Source organism: Mus caroli, chromosome 15 (genome assembly GCF_900094665.2).
Source record: "Mus caroli chromosome 15, CAROLI_EIJ_v1.1, whole genome shotgun sequence".
Lineage (NCBI taxonomy): Eukaryota > Metazoa > Chordata > Mammalia > Rodentia > Muridae > Mus > Mus caroli.
The window spans coordinates 35,601,123-35,612,968 of NC_034584.1; the positions used below are offsets into that span (position 1 = coordinate 35,601,123).

General features: G+C 37.4%; 1 protein-coding gene across 3 annotated transcripts in view; it reads left to right on the forward strand.

The window, feature by feature from the left end:
* Zfpm2 (zinc finger protein, FOG family member 2) overlaps positions 1 to 11,846 on the forward strand; it is a 437,880-nt gene that overhangs the window by 269,389 nt on the left and 156,645 nt on the right. Inside the window, exon 1 of one of the 3 annotated variants that reach the window (XM_029469633.1) lies at positions 702 to 829. The exons of the other annotated variants lie outside the window; for them this stretch is intronic. Coding sequence (XP_029325493.1) covers positions 800 to 829 — 30 coding nt within the window. The 5' untranslated portion in view covers positions 702 to 799. Of the gene's footprint in view, positions 1 to 701; positions 830 to 11,846 lie in introns of those variants that run through there. 3 annotated transcript variants of the gene reach the window in all.

Sequence of the window (11,846 nt, forward strand, 5' to 3'; positions counted from 1 at the left end):
AGGAGAGGAGAGGAGAGGAGAGGAGAGAAGAGAAGAGAAGAGAAGAGAAGAGAAGAGAAGAGAAGAGAAGAGAAGAGAAGAGAAGAGAAGAGAGAAGAGAAGAGAAAAGAGGGACATAAGACAGAGTGGGGAAAGAGGGAAAATACAGGTGATTGAATGTGAGGAAGAGAATGGAATAGAAGTCATGGAAAACATAAAAGATCACTAGAGCAGATGGTTATAAACACTTTGAGCTACTATTAAAGTCAATGATAAAATATTTGCATCAACGGCTAATAGGTTCTGACCAAAAATGCAAGGATTTTATGTAAAGAAAGCAAGAAGCCTGGTATTAAGAAAAATAAAGGAACCACTTTGGGGAAAAAAAAAGGATACTGAATGGTTCTTTGTGTTTTGCTGGGAGGTAGGACTAGGAAACAGATGGAAGAATATTCCAGGATGTCTGATTTGCCTAGTAAGAGTCTGTACCTTGTATATGTGACACCTTTCCCCTGTTTGTGGACTCCCTCCTTGTAGTGAGTGTTTGTTTCAAGGCTTACTTAGTCTCTTTAGATGCAAGCACTTAGTTTAAGACTCTGTCTGTCGGGAATGACCAGAACTTGGACACAATCCATGATTTAGCAATAAAAATAGTACCGTGAGAACAGATTAGGCTTCCAGCATATCACGTTATTTTGCTCAAGAAATAGAAGGGAAAGTCGCATCAAAAATAGAAGACGCCATAATTATTTTCTTAAGGTGGGAAGGGATTTTAATCTCCAGCTAAAAGTCCAGCTTTGCTTTACAAATCTGAGAGGAAATGAATCTGCACTACAACTGGAGATGTGGGGTAAGACTCTGTAATTAAATCTTTAGTAACTGGTAGTATGAAAAATAAAATAACTGTTTGGCATTAATGATCAACAACATGGCTCTTCATCGCAGACCACTATTTTGCCCAAATAGCTAACTGCAAGGACGTGTAGAAGTCTGTAACTATCAGAGGTGCAAAATATCTCCAATTATTACCTGAGTCTCTAAGCCTACATCTTTTAAATGTGAGTGTTCAAAATTTTTACATCCTATGTCTTGAAATAGTTGCATGTATTTGACATAACTCTTTTTACAGATTTCCTCAAGAGAGACTTTTAATGCAATAACAATATATTAGTAATTTTCTGAAGTTTGCACATTTCATATAAAAGTTTCAGTAACCCAGCCCTCCTTAAAAGATCTCAGTCATATTTTATATGATATAACATTATCTTGAAAATAGCTGAGAAATTCTAATGTGTTTCCTTTGTTTACGGATTTTGAGATCATTATGCATACTCTAATGCATAATTATAATTATGCATTCATGATGCTACCTGTGCTGGCTTAGCTCAGAAATAGTGTGAGGCAGCTATCTCAAAGCTACAGGCTGTTTCCCATCACTTAGATTCTGATCAGAGCTGTTTGTTGAGTCTTATTGGAACACGGGCTGTCTGCACCAGTCCCAAGCTGGACCCTTCTTTTTATCTCTGGTTTCCCTTCATGCCCTTTCTCCTCCAACTCTCAATCTTTACTTTTAAGACAGAAAAAAAAAACAACTAGATAATTCGGTTTAGTTCCATGTGTTTAGTCTGTTCACAATGGTTAAATGAGAACGATTTTAAAAATTCTTCAGTTTGTTTATACTCCACATTTAGCATTCTACATTATAAATGAAGATACTTTCATTTGTCATGGGTCAGATTTAACTATCAACCAACCTTATCCTTAGGTTTACTTTAACTTTGCTTAAATTAGTCTAGTGCAAAATTATCAAACATTTTTCATATCTTCTTGAACAGTGTGATTGAGAAAAATGGAGTTCTTCTACATGTGTCCTTATCAACATTTGAAATACATCCATTGTGTGGCTATCTTGGGAAGGTAATTTCTATGGTACTGAAAGGGCAGAAATAAGGATCTCATTTAGAACTATGCCTTCCTCTAATACACTAAAAGTCTCGGGTATTAGAAAAGAGAGTTTGAGTTAGCAAACCCAACGTGAAGATAAAGGGTCAACTTCAATGCTTTACTCAAGGTGCAGTGTTAGTTGGTATGAGACATTTTGCTAACAAATGTTGCATACACATTGCTCATGAACTCACAAGCACAAAATGTACACACAAGCACAATTTTCCCCTGCATCTGTAATGTGGCAAAGATTATTTCTCAATATGAATTTTTCTCTCATACAGAGAACTCTATGTCAGTGTGAATTGTGACACAGTCTCTAATTCAGATCTCAGGTGTGTGGAAGGTCCTATGGGAGAGTCATTAGAAGTGTTTATTGGAGGAATTCCATCTTTGTTCCTACAAAGTGGAGGATTCTGTGCAATTTATATTTAACACTGCTGTGTTCATTTAATTTTGTAAATGCTGAAGGAAACCATTAATTTGTATTGAACATTAAGAAAAGGAGTAAAGTTTGAAAAGGCTGACTGAGCAGCCTGGACAAGTTTTCTGCGTTTTTCCACACAAAGAAAAAGAAAAGAATCCTAGTGTCAGAAATAGGTCACACAATTGAGGAATCCTGGTTCTTTACTTCATAACTTGCTCTGAAAACTCATCCATTATGACTTAGGGAACCCAAACACTTACAGACAGTTAGAAAGAAGCTCAAGTTTAGTGAATCCACAGATCCCTTAAAAACAAACTGTAGCTGTGACGTGAAGCAGTGAGTCTTTAACGGAGGAGTCACAGTCTCCTTAACTATGGGAGACAGTGCTTTGATTTGATCTTGCTTTCATTCTGTTCCATGTGACAAAGGAGATGAGAAAAACACTAAGTGCATGTGCTTATGATAATCATATTTAAGACATTATGTTGGCATGCAGTACAACACAAAATCACATCTTCAAATTGGGCTTACCACATAAGGAACTCGTGTTCAAAATGGAAGTCAGAGTTCAAAGTGGAAAAGTAGCTGAACTACGAATGCAAAGCCAAGAATTTTTTCCAGCTACTTTCCTAATGCAGCACAAATAAGATTTTAGGTCACATGATATCTAATAAAATTATAGGCAGAAGTAAGGGGGTACACGCTCTGTATGTGATTGTGTGACAGTTGTATTCTGTGAGTTTTAAAAGGCTAATTGAAAGAACATTAGAAGATTTTAGGAAAGTAGATAATTAAATGTTAGACAAAATGGACATATTAAATCTAATGTAAACATTATATAGTATAGTCATGTACTGTTTATTAGATATGTCCTCGTATTAATAATAATATATTTTTGTGATTTGTGCCTAGGCTAAAAAACAGCTGTGGAATTTAAACTATCTTAGACAGAATATGTTTTTATATTAAGTAAATCTTTTTATAAGGTGAGTTATTATTCAATTAGCATAGATTTGTTATTAAGCTCATTTCACTAACATACAGTGATGAGTGTATTTGGCTACTAACTAATATGGTAAGTTGGTAAAGTGTTGAGTAAACTTTTACACATTTCATCATACATTATTCTGTTGATATTAGGTGATATAAATTCAATAGGTTCTACACCTTCTATTGTGACAGGCTGTCGTATAGTCCAAGCTGCCCTTGCTTCTGTAGTGTACCAAGGCAGACACAGTATTTCTGGCAGAAATTTAATTATTTTTCCCAAATTTTGCTCCATTTTCTCAAATTAGAGCATGATAAACATAAGAAACAGTTTGCCTTTCTCTTGTTCAATTTCATATCTACCACAGCCCCATAAGGCCTTGGACATTAGGGAAAGAACTAATATTTGGAGAATGACATTTGCCTGACCACAGCCACAACCCACACAAGCAGCCATGTTGGAAAGCTGGGATCAAACCCAAACAAGATGGCTCTAGGGCTATAGTGTGTTGGCTTCATGAAGTCCACAAGGATCTTAACCAAGATTTCTCCTTATCACCTTCATCAGTTTTACTATGCTCTGGAAACAGGCTGTTGTGAGCATTCAATGAATAATATCTAAATTAGAATTGAATATTTTGCTTTCAAACGTCTTTAGTCAAACAAATATGTCAGCTTTATTTCTAACTCATTTTCTCACCAAGCCTTCCTTCTGACTTTCCAGATTTTAAGTTTTCAATTTTTCCCATGAGGGGTGTGCTTGGGCTTTAGGCCAGTCTACCTGTGATCAAAGGGCTGTCTCATCTGAAAAGCATACTAAATAAACCCAGGCAAGTAGATCCAAAGGCTCCGAAGAGAGGAGACTTCTGCACTGACAAAGGCTACTGAGATGATTCTTTGCTTAGACTGTACTCTAATGCCTCATCAGAGATCACGTGAAACCGCCCAATATTTGTTAAGCAACAATTATGCACCAGGGGAAGTTTCCTATTCATGTGTATCCTTGTGCAACTAGTACAGTTCAGAATATTGACTGTGAAGTCATCTTGGATCTCATGAATTCTGCTTATGAATGGAAATGCCTATATAGGTTACTTTTATCCAGTATAAGATATAATCCTCTCTATGAGTCTAAAAATGCCTACAGTCATGAAAATACAATATTAAAGGCTAGTGTCTGTTTTTCAATATTTTATAACACTAAGAGAGAACTTTCAGTCTCTTCTCCTAACTTGATGCCTGGTAGTGATTTTTAAGCATTGCAACTACAAGACCCCAAACTGTGCAAATGTGAGAAAAAAAAATTCACCACAAAGACTACACATTTCACAGCGCAGGAAACCCTGGCAATTATTAATGAGGCACCATGCAATTAGCTTCTACAAAGTGCAGCAAGGCACCGTGCATGATGTAAATCAGGAGCTGCTAGCCCCTGGCTGGTGGAAGATCGTCCTGAGGAGCTTTGGTGTCCCTATCATGGAGAGAAGTCAACTTTCCATAGACCTCTAAAGCACAACACAGTTCATGGTTAAGGGAGTTTCTATTGAGCAGTGGTTGGGTAAGCTATTTACCTTTTTAGACTCTGGATATTTACCTTTATAAAATAGGTTTAGTATTTTTATGGGACTGTAAAAAAAATCAGTTTAGACACAATGTAATGCCTAAAGTTTTATCACATAGCTGCTGCTTAGGAAATGTAATAGAATAAATCATACATTAGCGAAATGTGTCACTTTTGGAATCAGCCAAAGTTATTTTACCTGGATTTCTGCAAGTCTGAGAAATCACCTTTCTTTCAGGATAAGTAGAAGCCTAAGCTAAATGCTTTCAGGGACGAACATACCCAACACTGTTTGTGTGTATTACATGTACTGGTTTTCTTATCAAAATAACCCTGAACTAAAAATACTTTTGTAATGGAAATTTTTATTTTATGTGTACATGTGATCACCTCCATACATGTATGGGCCTCACTTGCATGCGTACTACCTGTGGAAAGCAGAAGAGGGCACTGGATCCTACTGAACAGGTGTGGACAGTTGTCAGTCAGCTGTTGTAGGTGCAGACACTGAGCCTGGATTCCTGGCAAGAGCTGAAAATGCTCTTGATTGTTGAGCCATCTCTCCAGCCCCGCGTTGTAATCAAATGATTAATTTTAGTAATTTCTATGAAGTCACATACTTCCTAAAGTGATGTGCATATGGTGTCCGCCAGCTTTTAACCATTAGTTAGTGAAGTGTATTAAATTAACTAATGAATATACACATAAAATATACATATTCATATGGCTATTGTAGTGGTTAATATCAATTGACATCTTGGCAGGATCTAGGGTCATCTAGAGGAAAAAAACCTCTGGCAGAATAGAGGTTCATAAATTGATAAGGCTAGGAAGCAAAAGGCTGGCATTTAATAGATGAGGAAATGCATAGGTGAACTTCAAATATACATCTTGAAGGGCCACTAGGATTATAATAGAGAATAACTGTAGACATATCAGCCATGTTTTACGGTCTTTCCTTTCTACCCACAAGTCACCTGAATGTTTTTAGCTGAACAGTAAAGATAGTCCCATACCTGTCATTAAGTTCCACTCTATCCTCACATAGCCTAGCAATCATTTCTCATCTGGGGCCACTCTGTCATTTGGTCATGGAACATGGAATATGCATTAAAATTTCAATCATAGGCTTAAATATAAGTATCCTGATTATTAATATTGATTTAAGTAATCTGTGTGAGTGCTGCTTAAATGTACTGTTAATATATTGTGAGCATCTAGAGAAAGTGCAAGTCCTCTGATTCTCCATTGTTAGAGTTTTCTGTGTAGAGATAATTAGTAAATGTCACTACTACACATATGACTACAAATAATTTCCATTAAAAACAAATTATTTTTCAAACAACTGAACAGTAACTTTCTGAAAACAGAAATAACCAAGATAAGAACAAAGGTAGATGTTGTCTGTTAATAATTGGATTGAATTTACAAGCAATGCTCCATTACTGACATTGCAGAAACCACATTTAGACAACGCAAATCAATTTCTTTCAAACTTCAGGGTAACTCAGATGTAGCTGGAAGCCACAAGCCATTGATATTTGTCCCTGAGCATTGCATTTTATAGATGCTTTAGTTTGTCAGTTTAACACAATTTAAACTCAGTATTCACCATATGAATTGATGCTTTCTATTTACAACATTTATTTTGTAAAAGAAATGATAGGTTAAAGACTGGTAAGGTGAAGCATGCCCCTATTCCCAGCACTCCAAAGGGAGGAAAGAAGAGAAGAGGGAGGGAGGGAGGGAGGGAGGGAGGGAGGGAGGGAGAGGCAAAGAGAGGCAGGGATGAAGGGAAGGAAGATGAGAGGGAGGGAGGGAGGGGGAGTGAGAGATAAAATACAGGATAGAGAATTGAAGTAGACTTACTGAAGTTTAAGTATCACAGGACAGAGACTTTGCAATCCTACCAAAGTTTGAGCTCACTGACTTGTAGCATGCTCCCTCTTCTCCCCAGTCTGGAGCAAACCTGCTGACCAGAGTCTCTGGGCAACAGAAGCATGGGACCCTCGTGCTCGGCTACTCTGCTGCTCCTACAATCTTCCAGAGGAGAAAGCACGGGAGCCTGCTGCCTCTGTGAGGTGGACACTTGTCCTATAAAGAACAGCTGTACAACAGGCTTTCTGTGTGTGTTGGTTAGGGAAAACTACTGAAGAACAGCCTCATCACCAAAGCCTTTTATATCCTTGCAGTATTTGTAATATTCCTGTAAACAAATTATCATAGGATTTACATAAGCTTTGCACAGCTGCTCTAACCCTCTATGCTTCTGCACCTTAGTTTAAATCACTTGACGATGATTTTGTGGGGAGAATATACCATTTTTACCATGGAAGAGAATCATCTCTCTTATTACCATGCTTATTTTACAGCAGATGTTTTCATCAACTTAATTATGACATCAGGAGTTTTTCCCATTAATTAATTTATTTTCTTGCTTTACATGTTGATCAAACCCCTTCTTTCCCCTCAGACCCCCCCCCTCACAGTCCCCTCCTTCTATTCCCCCTCCTTTCACCTCTGAGAAGAGGGAGGTCCCCCTCTGGTACCATCCCTTCCTGGCACTCCAAATCACTGCAGGAATTTCTAAGTTCTAAATATAAATGAACTCTTATTAATTTAAGATAATAGATATAAAGATACACACAAGGAAAAATTATTAAATATAAGAAAAACATGTCTGCTTATTGCAGATTTAATATTATTAATATTAAAATCTTTCTCTCCCTCGTGACTCTCCCAAGTGTGGAGAATAAGTTACAGAGGAGGCTCAGGCCTAGACAAAATCTTTTGTATTACCCCTCCAATACTCATGGAAGACTGGAGAAGAGGAAACAGAAGGTAAAAGCCAGAGAATAGGGAGGAAGGCAGCAAAATTTCATCCTCTAGACAGAGAATTAGCCAGTGGAATCCAGAACTAAGAGCACCTTCAGAAGATAGACTCCACAGTCACTAGTGTATGAGGCTGAGCGTTTATGGGACCCTAACCTACTACAGAGCATGGGCTACTGGTGACACCTGGTAAGGCAGGGGGGCGGGATTATTATAAGTTGTCCATGCACTGGAGAAATCACCAGACTTAAATGTATAGTTCTAATCCCAAGGCTACCCAGGTGGCCCTGGGGAAAAAAAGGAGGGACACAAACAAAATAAGTAGACATGAATTCAGGTAGAGATGTGTGTGTGTATAAAACTGTAAAAGAATAAGTTAATAGAAACCAAGGTTGGTCAAAGTATCCCAGGGTAGCTTTGCATTTTCTCGAGTACACAGTGTCATTGGATGAGTCTCAAAGAAAGATGATGTAACAGAAGTGACAGGTTTTTGTAAACCTACATAGACCAATATATAAATGTATATCTAGTATATATACTTCCATTCTTCAAAATAACACGATTATTGTGAACACACAGCTTTCTCTGAGTAGGTTAAAATATATAGCATTCAATTATGATAGATTATTTGTTTGTTTGCATATTTACTTGCCAGAAAACAATGGATTTTCTTAAGTAAGTGGAAGCTTGGTTGGGTTGGGTTTCCATGTGTCTCTTCCTGGGCAGACCTCAAAACATGAGTTTGGCTTGAAAGCAACTTCTCTAGCAATTATCTCATAATGACAGCTCTAACAAGCTGTAAGGACCTATGAGATCATCTTACACAAAAAGAAGATGAGACCTTCAGAGGTTAAGTGACTGGCTTCAGGTCACATAGTCTGTACCAAGGCTCACATGTTCCTGACCCCTGACAGAGTTTTGTGTGAAGCTCTTCTAAAAGGAAGGCTACTAGAGAGCAATTTGTTTTATTTTTTTTGTTTTTTTTTTCTTCTCAGAGTTTCAGCTCTGACACTCTTTTGCACATTGCATTAGGTGCAAGCCCAGAAACTCTGCCAGCAAACCAGCACTCTTTAAACACTCTGTGACTCTCAGAGACGCATAAAATAAAAAGGTTGGAGGTAACGGTTGCCAGCTTGGAGAGAGAAGCCCTTGCTCGGAGCCAAATGCATGCAAAGAACAGATGAGGCTGTGGGAGTGGGGCTGGCAGGGAGAAGGAGAAATGAGTCTATTCTTTGTGAAAACGAAAGTTGAATAAATATCTGGATAGTTTGGGTGTTATTAATTTAGTGATTCTTTCCATTTGGAAAGTGAAAAATTCCTATCTTCAGAGTGGATAATTTCAGCTCACATTGTTTTTCTATTTATCACCAAATGGTGAGTCTTATTTGGAAGCAGAATTTGCTTTAAATAACATGCACATATAGAATTATTTGTTTCCTTTTGAACAAGATCATTATTTTGTGTATTGAACTTTCTATATTTAAGCAGTGACTAGTGTTAAGATAAAGCAAAGGAAATATACCTCAAGAGATAACAATTATTTAAAGTGCTGCTTCAAACAGATAAAACTGTTTGAGTATGGACATAGTAGGCAAGAATTCAGTCATTGTATTCTACACTGACTGTTTTAAGGTCTCTTAGCATGGCTGACATCCTGCATCCCACAGGCAGCTTGAAGATTCTTCTTAGCAGAACTGCTCTGGAACTGCACTCTCCTGGAGCCCATAGCAGATGCTGTATAGGGCCACACTCAAGAAAAAACAAGACTGCAATGATACCTTGACAGAATCTCCATGCATGCCTCTATACTTGCCCGCCTGGATACTGCAGTGGCTTTTAGAGCATACCAATAATGTCTTTCTCATTTGCCGAGTTAATGTGCCATCTAATTTCAGAGCCTCTTGAGTTGTTGTTTTTTTGTTTGTTTGTTTGGTTGGTTTGGGTTTTTGTTTTTGTTTTTGGGGTGTTTTTGGGGGGTTGGTTATGTTTAAAAATTACATAAAGCATAACAATTTTATCAGGCAGTACAAGTTTTGAGATTAAAGTTGAGCTTTGTTATTTGTCGAACAATAAATGTAGGTAATGTAATTCACTTTAGTTTGTAGTTATAACTTTAAATGGCTATACCACCTCACCCATTGGCATGTGAACCCCTACACAAACAAGCATGTAGACACACACACACACACATTTTCAACACAAGTCTTACTTCAATAGCATCAAGTACAAACATTCAGAAGTTTTGCCTTTTAAATTATATGCATTTACTTAAAGACACTATTTTATTGATTGGAAATTAAGTCTGGTTAAATAGACAGTTTTGTGGGGGGGTGCTATAGGACATGTCTGAAATTACAAATCACATAATTCCGTAAATCCTGGAATTAGAACTCTGCATGAAAGATTTTAATCTGTTTGCTCCCATTAAACACATTGTTCTTAAAATTCAAACTCATTGTTACTAGATAGATCGCACAGTAAAAAGAAAGTGATTAAATGTTCTCATTACTGCAAGACTGAATTGAATCAAATTCCAACGTGGAGAATTACTTGAATCTATTGACTGAAATTTTTACTATGAAAAAAAATGTGTGGTAGTAAAAGATGAAATCACACACAGTATCATTTTTTTAAATTAGATATGAGAACAAATTAGTTAAAATGTTAATGGTAGGCATGGCATTCGGTTTCTAAATGTCAAATAGGAAGCACAAAGTCCATTTGTGGTGTGTATGTGTGTGTGTGTGTGTTCACATGGGCCCTTGATTCTGATATGAATTTAATATCTGCAGTAATTCTGAGATTTTTCTTTGCCTATCTCAACTATACTTTTACTACTGAGGGAACAGCTGAGGTGTAACTGAGGTGTAACAGCTGCAGTCCTTTTGCAGGAGTGCAGCTGCTGCAGTCCTTTTACAGGGGTATAACAGCTGCAGTTCTTTTGCAGGGGTGCAGCAGGCCATAGTCCTTTTGCAGGGGTGCAGCAGCTGCAGTTTTTTGCAAGGGTGCAGCCATTGCAGTCCTTTTGCAGGAGTGCAGCAGCTGTAGGGTTTTTTGCAAGGGTGCAGTTTTTCTCATACACACGCTCTTCCTTTGACTTCTAGCTCTCCCTAGCTCTTATTATGGAAACACTCAACAAAACTCTCAAGCAAACTTTGGAATCCCTGAGACAGCCTTATGTCATCGGTTTCTTGGGTTAGAATTCTCCTCTATTCTTTACCTTTGGGCTTTCTACTTTTATCTCCATTAACCTTTTGGCTCGAATATAAACATTTATTGAAGGCTACCTCCTTTGTCGGTCCAGTAACTCCAAAGGTTAGTGAGCAGTGGATGCCAGTCTGACCTCTTTTATCCACATTAGATGATTCTAATTATTTCTAAGAAGTGACACTTAGGACTCATTTTGTCCTTGTCAAGTTTGTCTAGTTGTGAGCTGTCTAAACGTAAAACTCTGGGTTCAATCTGTGTCTAGAAGTACAGATATTTTTTTTCTTAACTTACAATGTAGAGCCTCAAAAAGTGTACAGGGTTTTTTTTTTAATCCAGTTTAACTGAAATTAAAGACTCCTTTTATGTGCCTTGAATTATTGCAGAAAGAACTACAGATAAAGCATAAACTTTAACTAACAAAGCTCTATCTCTTTAGGTATTTCAAAATGGAAACTGAAATAAAGGAAATTAAATTAGTATAAACTAAGCTTCACAAAGATTAAAAAATATCATGATCTTTTACTTTAGAAAGTTACTTTCTTTCTCATGCTGCATGATCAACAGTCTTCACAGTTCCTCTCACATATGCCTACGGGAAAACTTGGCAAAGGCAAGGCATGGTCATAGATACCTAATGTTTTTACAGAATCTGTTCTACATGGAAATAACATCAGTTCTCCTCCTGCTCCTCCTCCTCCTCCTGTTCCTCCTCTACTTCCTTCTGCTCTTCTCTACTTCCTCCTCCTCCTCCTCTTCTCTTCTTCTTCTTCTTCTTCTTCTTCTTCTTCTTCTTCTTCTTCTTCTTCTTCTACTTCTTCTTCTTCTTCCTTCTTCTTCTTCTTCTTCTTCTTCTTCTTCTTCTTCTTCTTCTTCTTCTTCTTCTTCTTCTTCTTCTTCTTCTTCTTC